At 42.7% G+C, this 12,129-nt stretch overlaps 1 protein-coding gene across 5 annotated transcripts in view; it reads left to right on the top strand.

Moving 5' to 3' along the window:
- The window catches only part of MARK1 (microtubule affinity regulating kinase 1), a 115,480-nt gene that overhangs the window by 67,130 nt on the left and 36,221 nt on the right, over window positions 1-12,129 (top strand). For all 5 annotated transcript variants that reach the window (XM_074949228.1, XM_074949227.1, XM_074949226.1 and 2 more), the window contains exons 6-7: window positions 2,682-2,752; window positions 8,015-8,071. In XM_074949228.1, coding sequence (XP_074805329.1) covers window positions 2,682-2,752; window positions 8,015-8,071 — 128 coding nt within the window. The remainder of the gene's footprint in view (window positions 1-2,681; window positions 2,753-8,014; window positions 8,072-12,129) is intronic.

The following is a 12,129-nucleotide window of genomic DNA, read 5'->3' as shown; positions in this document are numbered from 1 at the left end:
CATGAAAGAACCCCTAAACTTATATTCTACCAGCTTAGGTTAAAAACTTCCCCAAGGCAAAAATTCCTTTCCTTGTCCTTGGATGGTATTGCTCCACCACAAAGTGATTTACACAAAAATTCAGGAAAGGGTCACTTGGAGTCCCTATCCCCCCAAACCCCTTCACCTCCTTTCCTGGGGAGGTTTGAGAATAAAATACCAACCAATTGATTTACAATGTGAGCACAGACCAAACCCTTTGGTTTTTAGGACACTGAAAATCAATCAGGTTCTTAAAAGAAGAACTTTACTTTTTTTTTTTTTTTTTTAAATAAATAAAAGCATCACACCTGCAAAATCAGGATGGAAGGTAACTTTACAGGGTAAATAAAAAGATTTGAAACACAAAGGATTCCCCTCTGACTCAGCTTCACAGTTACAAAACAGGAATTAAACTACCTCTTTAACATAGGGAAAATTCACAAGCCAAAACAAAGGATAACCTAATGCATTTTCTTGCCTTATTTACAATTTTTGTAATTTTAGATGGTTCATTTCAGGTATGTTTTCAGGAGATGTTGTACCTGCCTGGTCTCTGTCTCCGTCCGGAGAGGGAACAAAACAAAAGAGACACAAATAAATCCTCCCCCCACCAGATTTGAAAGTATCTTCTTTTCTTATTGGTCCTTCTGGTCAGGTGCCAACTAGGTTATTGAGCTTCTTAACCCCTTATTGGTAAAGCGATTTAGTACAGCTGCCCCGGAGGATTTTATGCTACTCTTTTCTCTATGTTTATGACAGAGTCCCTAACCAGAACTTTAAGGTACAGTTCTGCTGTCAATTAACAATGTTATGCACAGTAGATTACTTTATTTTACAGATGTTTGTGTAATTGTTTTTGATGATATACCAGGAGATAATCTGACTTTCATTCTAGCAGAGGCTTAGGGCTTGTGTGTCTCCCATCCTTATAGTTACATCACCAATAGAGAGAGCACCTGCCTCTCGTCTTCACCTTGTGTCAGAGCAGTGTAACAGAGGCAAGAAGGTCTGGGAGTTGGGGTTAAGAACATGGGACAGCTGGCCGGCAGATTGAAAAGAAAGCCAGGTGGATTTTGGGAACACAACTGGTACTCATTTAGATGGGGAAATGGCTGTTTAGAAAGGGCATAGAGCTTCCACCAACTGGAGATGGCTGTTTGTCATATACCGTCGGGGAGAGGGACCACTAGCAATGAGAATCTGAGAGCCATTTGGTGAAGAACTTTTTGGCCTTAAACTTCTCACAAAATAAAACTGATGTGAAGACATGCAGTGCAAGTCTGGTGTATAAGGTGCCACCCCTTACACCTAGAACCTTATCCCTTTTACAATGTTATTCTTTATTACTCTAACTGCACTTTAAATTGGTCTTTCATTTAATGCCCATTTTAATATAAGAATTTTAAAAAACTGAAGTCTTACTAGAAAGGAATCTGTTCTTGTAGGTCTGCAGTAACTATGTTGTCTGAACAGTGAAAACAAATACAAGCAGTAAAAAGGAATCTTTCCTGACTGCTTCCCCCTCTCTGCTCCCCAGGACTGTGGGCATGTTTGAAATGGTTTTAATAAACAGACTAGTTAGTTTTCTGAAACCTGCAGACAGTGTTTTTCCTTGATAAGCCCAGTCGGTAACGTGCGTGGGTGGATTTTTACACATATTGTGACAGGGTCAGGCCAGATGGCTACAGGAGAGTGATAGAAGGCAGATATATTAGCCCCAGGTTAAGTAGGTCCCTTTCCCTGGGTAAGGTAACAGGGAAGGTTCCAGAACAATCAGGAACTTTCTGGAATCAATTAAAGCAGACAGGCTGATTAGAACACCTGCAGCCAATCAAGAAGCTGCCAGAATCAATTAAGACAGGCAGGCTAATCGGGGCACCTGGGTTTAAAAAGGAGCTCACTTCAGTTTGTGGTGTGCGTGCACGGAGCTGGGAGCCAGAGGCACAAGAAGCTGAGAGTGAGAAGGCATACTACTGGAAGACTGAGAAGTACAAGCATTATCAGACATCAGGAGGAAGGTCCTGTGGTGAGAATAAAGAAGGTGTTGGGAGGAGGCCATGGGGAAGTAGCCCAGGGAGTTCTAGCTGTCGTACAGCTGTTAGAGGAACCACTGTAGACAGCTGCAATCCACAGGGCCCTGGGCTGGAACCCGGAGTAGAGGGCAGGCCCAGGTTCCCCTCATCCCTCTATCCCCCCAATTTCTTACTTGGTATCGGAGGAGTTGAACTGGACTTTGGATTCCACCAGAGGGAAGGTCTCTGGCCTGTTCCCCGATCCACTAGGTGGATCAGTAGAGGCTGCAGGCATTATTCTTCTTCCTTTTCCCCATGCTGGCCAGTGATGAGGCTAACTGAGTGAATGGCAGATTTGAGCCACGAAAGTGGCCAAACTGAGGGCTGCCGTGAACCTCTGAGTCGAGAAAATCCGCCAATAAGCGCAGGACCCACCAAAGCAGAGGAGGAACTTTGTCACAATATATAAGTTGAGGTTTTTTGTACATAGAGGGTCATATCCTCTATTGAAGTTGATGGAGCTACAACTGTTAACACTAGCTGAGCATCTGGCCCAAATTCATGGTATGTGGGTATTTTTCTTGATAGTCTGGTATAAATAATAAAGCCTGAGCAGTATAACTTATGCTTCATCTTTTTCTGGTTCAGGAGAGGTGTTTGACTACTTAGTTGCACATGGAAGAATGAAAGAAAAGGAGGCCCGTGCAAAATTTAGGCAGGTATGAAATTGTTTCTGTTTACAGTATTTTTAATGAACTTGAACTCAAAAATATTTGCACATTTTTGTTAAAAAGTGAAAGTTCATAGTTGTAGTGATGTGTATTAAAGCTAGAATGGAAAAATCTCTCAAGAGGCAAGTACCTATTTCCTGAGCATAATTTAAAAATAGTAAGACTGTTTAAGCTTTTGTTAATGGATATTCTTGAGAAACCAAATTTCTTTCATTATGACTCACTCCAGATTTTGTTAACTCTTTGAGTATCCTGAAATAATCAGATGTTCTTCGGTGAGGTTGTTATATGGCAATATAAACATTTAGTTTACTCATTTATAATATATTATGTACTTTATTAGGGGTACTCTTTAAAATATTCTAACATCATCACCTCTTTCCTGAGTACTAATCTTCACGTATGGTTACTGCCAAGAGGATTAGGGGCAGGTTTTACTTGTGCACTTTTGTTTATTTAGATATAATTTATTTATATAACTTGGTGTTTCATTTTTTCAAACTTAAGATGCAAAATAACCATATAAAGAAACTAACTTAATATCAAATTAACTTATTTGCTGAAGTCTCCTCATACAAATCTCTTCATTTCATTATAGGTTCTGTAATAGAGAAAATTAAATTTAGTTATGTTTTAGCCTTATTTTTTGTCACATGTTCACAACTTCCTCTAAAATTCTCCATTTGGTCCAAAACTACATGCTTTTTTTCTTCTTAGAAGTGATATTTTTGGGAAACTGATCAAAGTCCATTCAGTCATTTGAGTAACAGGAGAGTCATAGAATCATAGAATATCAGGGTTGGAAGGGACCTCAGGAGGTCATCTAGTCCAACCCCCTGCTCAAAGCAGGACCAATCCCCAACTAAATCATCCCAGCCAGGGCTTTGTCAAGCCTGACCTTAAAAATATCTAAGGAAGGAGATTCCACCACCTCCCTAGGTAACGCATTCCAGTGTTTCACCACCCTCCTAGTGAAAAAGTTTTTCCTAATATCCAACCTAAACCTCCCCCACTGCAACTTGAGACCATTACTCCTTGTTCTGTCATCAGCTACCACTGAGAACAGTCTAGATGCATCCTCTTTGGAACCCCCTTTCGGGTAGTTGAAAGCAGCTATCAAATCCCCCCTCATTCTTCTCTTCCGCAGACTAAACAATCCCAGTTCCCTCAGTCTCTCCTCATAAGTCATGTGTTCCAGTCTCCTAATCATTTTTATTGCCCTCCGCTGGACTCTTTTTTTCCAATTTTTCCACATCCTTCTTGTCGTGTGGGGCCCAAAACCGGACACAGTACTCCAGATGAGGCCTCACTAATGTCGAATAGAGGGGAACGATCATGTCCCTTGATCTGTTGGCAATGCCCCTACATATACATCCCAAAGTGCCATTAGCCTTCTTGGCAACAAAGGTACACTGTTGACTCATATCCAGCTTCTCGTCCACTGTAACCCCTAGGTCTTTCTCTGCAGACCTGCTGCCGAGCCATTCGGTTGCTAGTCTGTAGCGGTGCATGGGATTCTTCCGTCCTAAGTGCAGGACTCCGCGCTTGTCCTTGTTGAACCTCATCAGATTTCTTTTGGACCAATCCTCTAATTTGTCTAGGTCCCTCTGTATCCTATCCCTACCCTCCAGCATATCTACCTCTCCTCCCAGTTTAGTGTCATCTGCAAACTTGCTGAGGGTGCAATCCACACCATCCTCCAGATCATTTATGAAGATATTGAACAAAACCGGCCCGAGGACCGACCCTTGGGGCACTCCACTTGATACCAGCTGCCAGCTAGACATGGAGCCATTGATCACTACCCGTTGAGCCCGACAATCTAGCCAACTTTCTATCCACCTTATCGTCCATTCATCCAGCCCATACTTCTTTACCTTGCTGGCAAGAATACTAAGGGAGACCGTGTCAAAAGCTTTGCTAAAGTCAAGGAACAACACGTCCACTGCTTTCCCCTCATCCACAGAGCCAGTTATCTCATCATAGAAGGCAATTAGATTAGTCAGGCATGACTTGCCCTTGGTGAATTCATGCTGGTTGTTCCTGATCACTTTCCTCTCCTCCTAAGTGCTTCAGAATTGATTCCTTGAGGACCTGCTCCATGATTTTTCCAGGGACTGAGGTGAGGCTGACTGGCGTGTAGTTCCCAGGATCCTCCTCCTTCTCTTTTTTAAAGATGGGCACTACATTAGCCTTTTTCCAGTCGTCCGGGACTTCCCCGGATCACCATGAGTTTTCAAAGATAATGGCCAATGGCTCTGCAATCACATTCGCCAACTCCTTTAGCAGTCTCGGATGCAGCGCATGCAGCCCCATGGACCTGTGCTCGTCCAGCTTTTCTAAATAGTCCTGAACCACTTCTTTCCCCACAGAGGGCTGGTCGCCTCCTCCCCGTGCTGTGCTGCCCAGTGCAGTAGTCTGGGAGCTGACCTTGTTCGTGAAGACAGAGGCAAAAAAAGCATTGAGTACATTAGCTTTTTCCACATCCTCTGTCACTAGGTTGCCTCCCTCATTCAGTAAGGGCCCCACACTCCTTGACTTTCTTCTTGTTGCTAACATACCTGAAGAAACCCTTCTTGTTACTCTTAACATCTCTTGCTAGCTGCAACTCCAGGTGTGATTTGGCCTTCCTGATTTCACTCCTGCATCCCCGAGCAATATTTTTATACTCATCCCTGGTCATTTGTCCAATCTTCCACTTCTTGTAAGCTTCTTTTTTGTGTTCAAGATCAGCAAGGATTTCACTGATAAGCCAAGCTGGTCGCCTGCCATATTTACTATTCTTTCTACACATCGGGATGGTTTGTCCCTGTAACCTCAATAAGGATTCTTTAAAATACAGCCAGCTCTCCTGGACTCCTTTCCCCCTCATGTTATTCTCCCAGGGGATCCTGCCCATCAGTTCCCTGAGGGAGTCAGTCTGCTTTTCTGAAGTCCAGGGTCCATATTCTGCTGCTCTCCTTTCTTCCCAGTGTCAGGATCCTGAACTCAACCACCTCATGGTCACTGCCTCCTAGGTTCCCATCCACTTTTGCTTCCCCTACTAATTCTTCCCGGTTTGTGAGCAGCAGGTCAAGAAGAGCTCTACCCCTAGTTGGTTCCTCCAGCACTTGCACCAGGAAATTGTCCCTTACACTTTCCAAAAACTTTCTGGATTGTCTGTGCACCGCTGTGTTGCTCTCCCAGCAGATATCAGGGTGATTGAAGTCTCCCATGAGAACCAGGGCCTGCGATCTAGTAACTTCCGTGAGTTGCCGGAAGAAAGCCTCGTCCACCTCATCCCCCTGGTCCGGTGGTCTGTAGCAGACTCCCACCACAACATCACCCTTGTTGCTCACACGTCTAAACTTAATCCAGAGACACTCAGGTTTTTCTGCAGTTTCATACTTGAGCTCTGAGCAGTCATACTGCTCCCTTACATACAGTGCAACTCCCCCACCTTTTCTGCCCTGCCTGTCCTTCCTGAACAGTTTATATCCATCCATGACAGTACTCCAGTCATGTCAGTTATCCCACCAAGTCTCTGTTACTCCAATCACATCATAATTCCTTGACTGTGCCAGGACTTCCAGTTCTCCCTGCTTGTTTCCCAGGCTTCTTGCATTTGTGTATAGGCACTTGAGATAACTCGCTGATCGTCCCTCTTTCTCAGTATGAGGCAGGAGCCCTGCCCTCTCGCGCGCTCCTGCTCGTGCTTCCTCCCAGTATCCCACTTACCTCAGGGCTTTGGTCTCCTTCCCCTGGCGAACCTAGTTTAAAGCCCTCCTCACTAGGTTAGCCAGCTTGCTTGCGAAGTATGAGGAGAGAGTCTGAAAGAGGGAATTTCTATATTTATTAAAATTTTAAAAATCTTCATTACATCAGTTTGTGATATATATATATAGTCATTCTAACAGCATTTGCTAGTACTGTATTGAATAAAGTAATTTGACTAGAATGATACCACATTCAATGGGCTAAATTAATGTAAAGTGATTCCCTTCATATGTTGAAAATTTCTGTTACTTTGAGGAATGTTTTATGTAATGAAATCTTTTACCCTGAAGTTTTGGATGCTTAACCCTAGAAGGATAAATAGCATAAAAATACCTTTTACTGTTTATGGAGTGTGTCCTCTGGGTTAAAAGATTAATATCAACAAATTAGTAATTTATAATGTGGCAGCTGAATAGCATAGGATATAAACGTTCTGGCATATCATTCACTAAAATAAAAACATAGTGGATACGTTTTTAAATGTATATTTCTTCTTTGAGTGATTGTCTGTAAGTATTGCATTTTAGAGTGTTTGTGCGCTCCCAACACAGGAGATTTGGATCTTTTTGGACTAGCAGTACTTGTTCGCTTGTGCTTGCAGCTCAGAGCCCTTGTGCAACCCCCGCCTGAGGGTAGAAAAGGGTCAATGTGGGCTAGCCACCTCTCAGAAACTTCTAACTGTGGCGTAGGCTGAGATGAAATGACTAGTGCTGTCCATTTTTTCTGTGTCTTGCATAGGATTAGTTAGTAAATATTTATGTATAAATTAGGAATTATATTTGGTATAGGTTTCATTTGGGTAACTTTGTTCTTAATTTCTTGGTTGCTTAGTACTGGGTTCTCAGTCTTCATTGCTAAGCCAAAATCGCCTGGTTTCAAATATTGCCCTTTATGTGGTATTGCCATCCTTCTACTGAATGTTTATTTTGCTTAGGGGAAGGGCGTATATTTAGCAGATGCTCAGTTTGCTGTGCGTTTTGAAAGTGAATACAGAAGTTCAAAGAGGCCAGGCTGAAAATGTACTTTTTCCATAAATGTTTGAGGCCAGTCTCAAATCTGGGCTCCCAGGATCCTTCTCTTTTTGAGCAGACCTCCTTCTCTACTAAAAAGAGCTCTGGGTGTTTGTGTATTAAAGTTCTGTCTCTCCTACTCCTTTGGCAAAGGCTGTAGCTCCAAAAACGTCAGAGGGGGTAGAAGACTCCATCGTTATAACTTTTTATAACCTTGAAGGGGGCACAAGGGCTCTGGAAGCACAGGCTCAGGCTGGTAAGCACTGCTAGTCCAAAAAAAAAAAAAAAAAGTCCCGATCTCTGGCATTGGGGATGCACAAACAGGAGAACATCAGTTGCTGTAAGGATTTTTACACTCCCTGTATGTAAAAATACTTAATTCTCCACTAATGCATACTAGGAGGCAAAATTTAGTATAAGCTATGAAAAACCCTAATTATATAGGGATTCAAATTAATTCTTATTGAAAATGTTGGTGTTTCAGATTGTATCTGCTGTGCAATACTGCCATCAAAAGTGCATTGTTCATCGTGATCTCAAGGTAGGTTTCTGGTTTTTTTGCTTTTTTTTTTTTTTTTAACATAACTAATTGACAGTATTAGAGCAAGTTCACCTATCTCTCTTTCCACATAGCTGCCATTGCTGTAGTATGAGTGCTTCAAACACATTAATGAGTTTAGCTTCACAACACCCCCACGGAGGTGGGAGGTACTATTGTCTTCATTCCATACTTGGCGAATTGAGGTATATAGAAATTAAGTGGCTTGCCCAACATCACAAGGAGGCCTGTGACAGAGCACGAAAAGAACCTAGATCTCCAGAGTCCCTGTTTAGTGCCTTAACCAGAAGACCAAAAATTATAGCTAATGATTAAGGATAGGATTCTGTCATGGAGGACTTTCCGGGACCTCTGTAACTTCTGGGGTATGGTCAGAGCAGCCTCGTGACTGCCAAAGCAGCAGCTGATCAGGGTTAGGTCAGCCCCTGCTGCGGGAGCAGTGGCGGGACGGGAGCGGCTGCAAGGCCCAGCAGCACTCTGCTTGTCCTCCCCTTCCTCTCTTCTCCCCCTCTCCTCTCCCCCCCCCCCAGGTATTTTTAGTAAATGTCAGGGATTTTTACTCAAAATACCTGTGACAGAATCCAAATGCACTGAATGCATCCGATGAAGTGAGCTGTAGCTCATGAAAGCTTATGCTCAAATAAATTTGTTAGTCTCTAAGGTGCCACAAGTACTCCTTTTCTTTTTGTGACAGAATCGTGACCCATACTAATGATATACAAATATCCACAAATTGAAAATGAAAAAGCTCATTTTAATGCATATTTATTATAGTCATAAATGCTGCCAGCTATCATGGTTTCTAAATTAAGACAATTTATAGTAAAATGCTTAAACTGATCACGTCTTTTAAAAATCTGTAAGAAATGTGGTTTTTTTCATCTGTTCTTCTTCACTCTCTATAAGTATTTGGTGGTTCAGAGTTGGAGTACTGCAGTGTCTGACTGCTTTCACTCACTGTGCAGCCTTTATTGTTCTTTGTAAATTGTTATTGTCAGCGAGGATAGTTAGGTTAGTGATTAGAGTAGTGTTTCCTCTTTTGTCCTCCCTCTTTATTTTCTGTACCTGTTGTAGGGAACTTGTTTTTCTCTGGATCTACCCAGCACAGCATCTTGCTTGCTGTGGTGAAGCAGAAATTGCCAAGGTTTCAGAATTGCCCTTCCAACAAGGCAGTAATGCCTCTTAACTTTGGACACGCTAAATGTGCTTCATGTTTGGGGAAGGGCATGTTATTGACAGGTGATCAATTTGTAAATCATTCTCAGTGAGGATGCAGAAAGCTAGTGATACATATCTAAAAATGTTCTTAATGGAAAAATGCATGTATCCATCCTAAGACCCCAGGATCCCTCGGGCAGAAAATCCTGATCAGTTGTCATCTGAAAGTACTGCTGTCACCTCCTCATCAGGCTGCTCCTTGGATGTGAACAGTCTTCTTTCTCACCTCTAATGACAAGGGGGAAGAGAGGCATTCTGATGTTAAAGGGAGGAGATCTAGTTCTCCTACAATGGAAACTAGCTCTAAGAAGCATAAATCTTCTGCATTTGTCTGCCAGGTCCCTCTGTGACCCATTTGGACTCCGGTCACTGAGCCCAGTATTGGTCTCCTCAGACTGAAAAACTTCACCAGGTACTACTTGTGCGGCACTGAAGCATACAGTATTGGCATCTTTGGTACCAACCACCCTGGTACCAGTGTTGTGGATTCACCTCTTCTTGGCATCTGAGTTCTCAGTACTGAGGAATTTTGTGGTATTAGGAGATCTGTCTTATCTGTAACAACTCACCACTGTTAGCTAATACTAAGGTTTTCCTCCTCTGGTACCAAGTACTTCGCAGACTGGTACTGGCTAGAACAAGGGACGAGAATTGCCTACTACGAATCTTGTTTCAGCTCCACTACTTCAGGAGTAGTAGCCCTCAGCTTCTGATGATAGCAAAGAGCCTTCTTGTTCACTAGGGTCATGATCAATGACTTACATCTTTGAAAGGGAATCCAGGGTTTATTATTGTTACCTTATCTCCAAAAGACCTAGGGATCCTAATTCCTGGTGTCCTCCACCATGGCCCGCCCTGGTCCTTATGCTTACCAGCACCTTTGATAGTACTGGACACATGGGGTTTTCGGTCTACAAGGGGAGCAGCATTTGCGTCATGGCCAGATCTAAAGCTCCATCTCTGCTGTTACAGAGAGTAGCACCCAAAACTATTCAAGAACCTTCATTACTGGTGAGCATCTGCATCGTGGCTCTGATGTAGAGCTTCAGACTGAGGATCTTAATGTACCGTCTCCTGATGAGGTGGTTCTGCAATAATCAGCCTCAAATTTGATGAGTACAAATCCTTCCAAGAACTGCTCAGAACGGAGACGAACGCACCGGAGGTACTGGTAGAAGTGGTCCAGGAGAGGTCTCACAAGCTCCTAGACATGCTGCACACGCCCATGCCAAGTTGTCTAATGAATGCCTTTAATTGAAGGCCTTTTGGATCCTGTTAAACTGCTCTGGCAAACACCAGCCTTGAGAGTTCCTACATGAAAAAGTGCAGAGCATTGGTACCAGGTCCTGTCTTCTGGATTTGAGCTGCTTTACTCACATTCTACTCTAGGAGCCCTGGTGGTATCTGCAGTCTACAAAAGATGGACACGAGGGCCCTTAGCAAGTTATCCCCTGGGACAGGAGTCCAGAAAATTAATCTTGTTGGATGGAAAAAGTACTCATCGGCAAGCTTGCAGATGAGAATCACCAACTATCAATTGCTGTTGGCAAAATGACTTTCTGAATAATGAAAACATTGCAGCATTCGCTGGCAAAATCCCACAGGACTGCAGAGAGGAATTTAAAGAGCTGATTACTGAAGGACAGCATGTTACATGCTTGTTCTCCAAGCAGAGCTTGATGCTTTGGATGTGGCAGCTAGGTCTGTGGCAACCTCAGCTGACATGAGACAGTCATCCTAGCTGCAAGTGTCTGGCGTTCCTAGGGAGGTTCAGGTTACCAGAGAAGAATGGCCTTTTGAAGGATGAGAGTTAAATACAAAGACTGATGAAGCCTTAGTCTTTGAAAATATTCTCATGCAATGCTCAGGTCTTTGGGAATTTATACTTGCAACATAACTTTAGTGGCGCTCCACCTTCTTGGCCTACAGAATGTGCTTTCCAATTGCCTTAGGAGAAAACCTGCAAGCAATCTTGAATAATCTGTGAAGAACTTCACATTCAAGAACTATTTGTCAATTGGAATCAACAGCCTACATATCTGTTAGCGATGTCACACAAGAAATGTCAAAACTTCTGCTTGAGAGGAGGTCTTGATCAAGGGTCTCTAAGCATCTGATCTCTCTCTAATGTCCCTCCTTGTCTTTTGCTACTCTGATACCCATTTCCTTTCTGATTGTTGATCAACAAACTACAGTTTTTGGCTTAGTAGGAGGACAGCAAATATCAAAGCGTATTGCTGTATTGTGGTTTCCTGAAGCATTTCCGGAAATTTTTCTTTGCTTTGAACTGCTACATAAAGTATGTTATTGCTTTGCATAGTGGAACTAAGCAGAGTAAAGCAAATAGCAGTATATTGGCTTTTGATTAGGAGTACCTGATTCTGCTGAAACATAAAAAGTCTGAGGAATGAAAAACAGACTATAGCAGCCCTTTGTTACAAAACAGGTCCTTCAGGGTGCATCCAGCTACAGTATGAGTAAATCAGCCACACTTTTCAGATGGTAACTCTGTGTTACGAAAGAGCAGAATTATTCTTTCTCTTGGATGTAATATTGGACTACAATTTATGACAAATTTGTAGTTTGAATGTGTTTTTCTGAAACTTGACTCCTGTTGCAAATTGTACTGTACTTCTATGACATGGGAATTGAAACTTTACAAGCCAGAGAAAAAACATCCTGAGACATGCCCTCCTCTTGTTGTTCCTATATTTACCAAGAGCTATTGAAGGGGGAAGAAAGAGAAGCTTTGAGCTAGGTAATAAATCTGCTGCACATCATCTCCACATATGTGAACATGGATAGTCATGATGGCAGTATGC

This window comes from Natator depressus, chromosome 3 (assembly GCF_965152275.1).
Source record: "Natator depressus isolate rNatDep1 chromosome 3, rNatDep2.hap1, whole genome shotgun sequence".
Classification (NCBI taxonomy): Eukaryota; Metazoa; Chordata; order Testudines; family Cheloniidae; genus Natator; species Natator depressus.
Note: the sequence above shows the minus strand (reverse complement) of the source record. Positions and strands in the feature narration are given on the sequence as shown.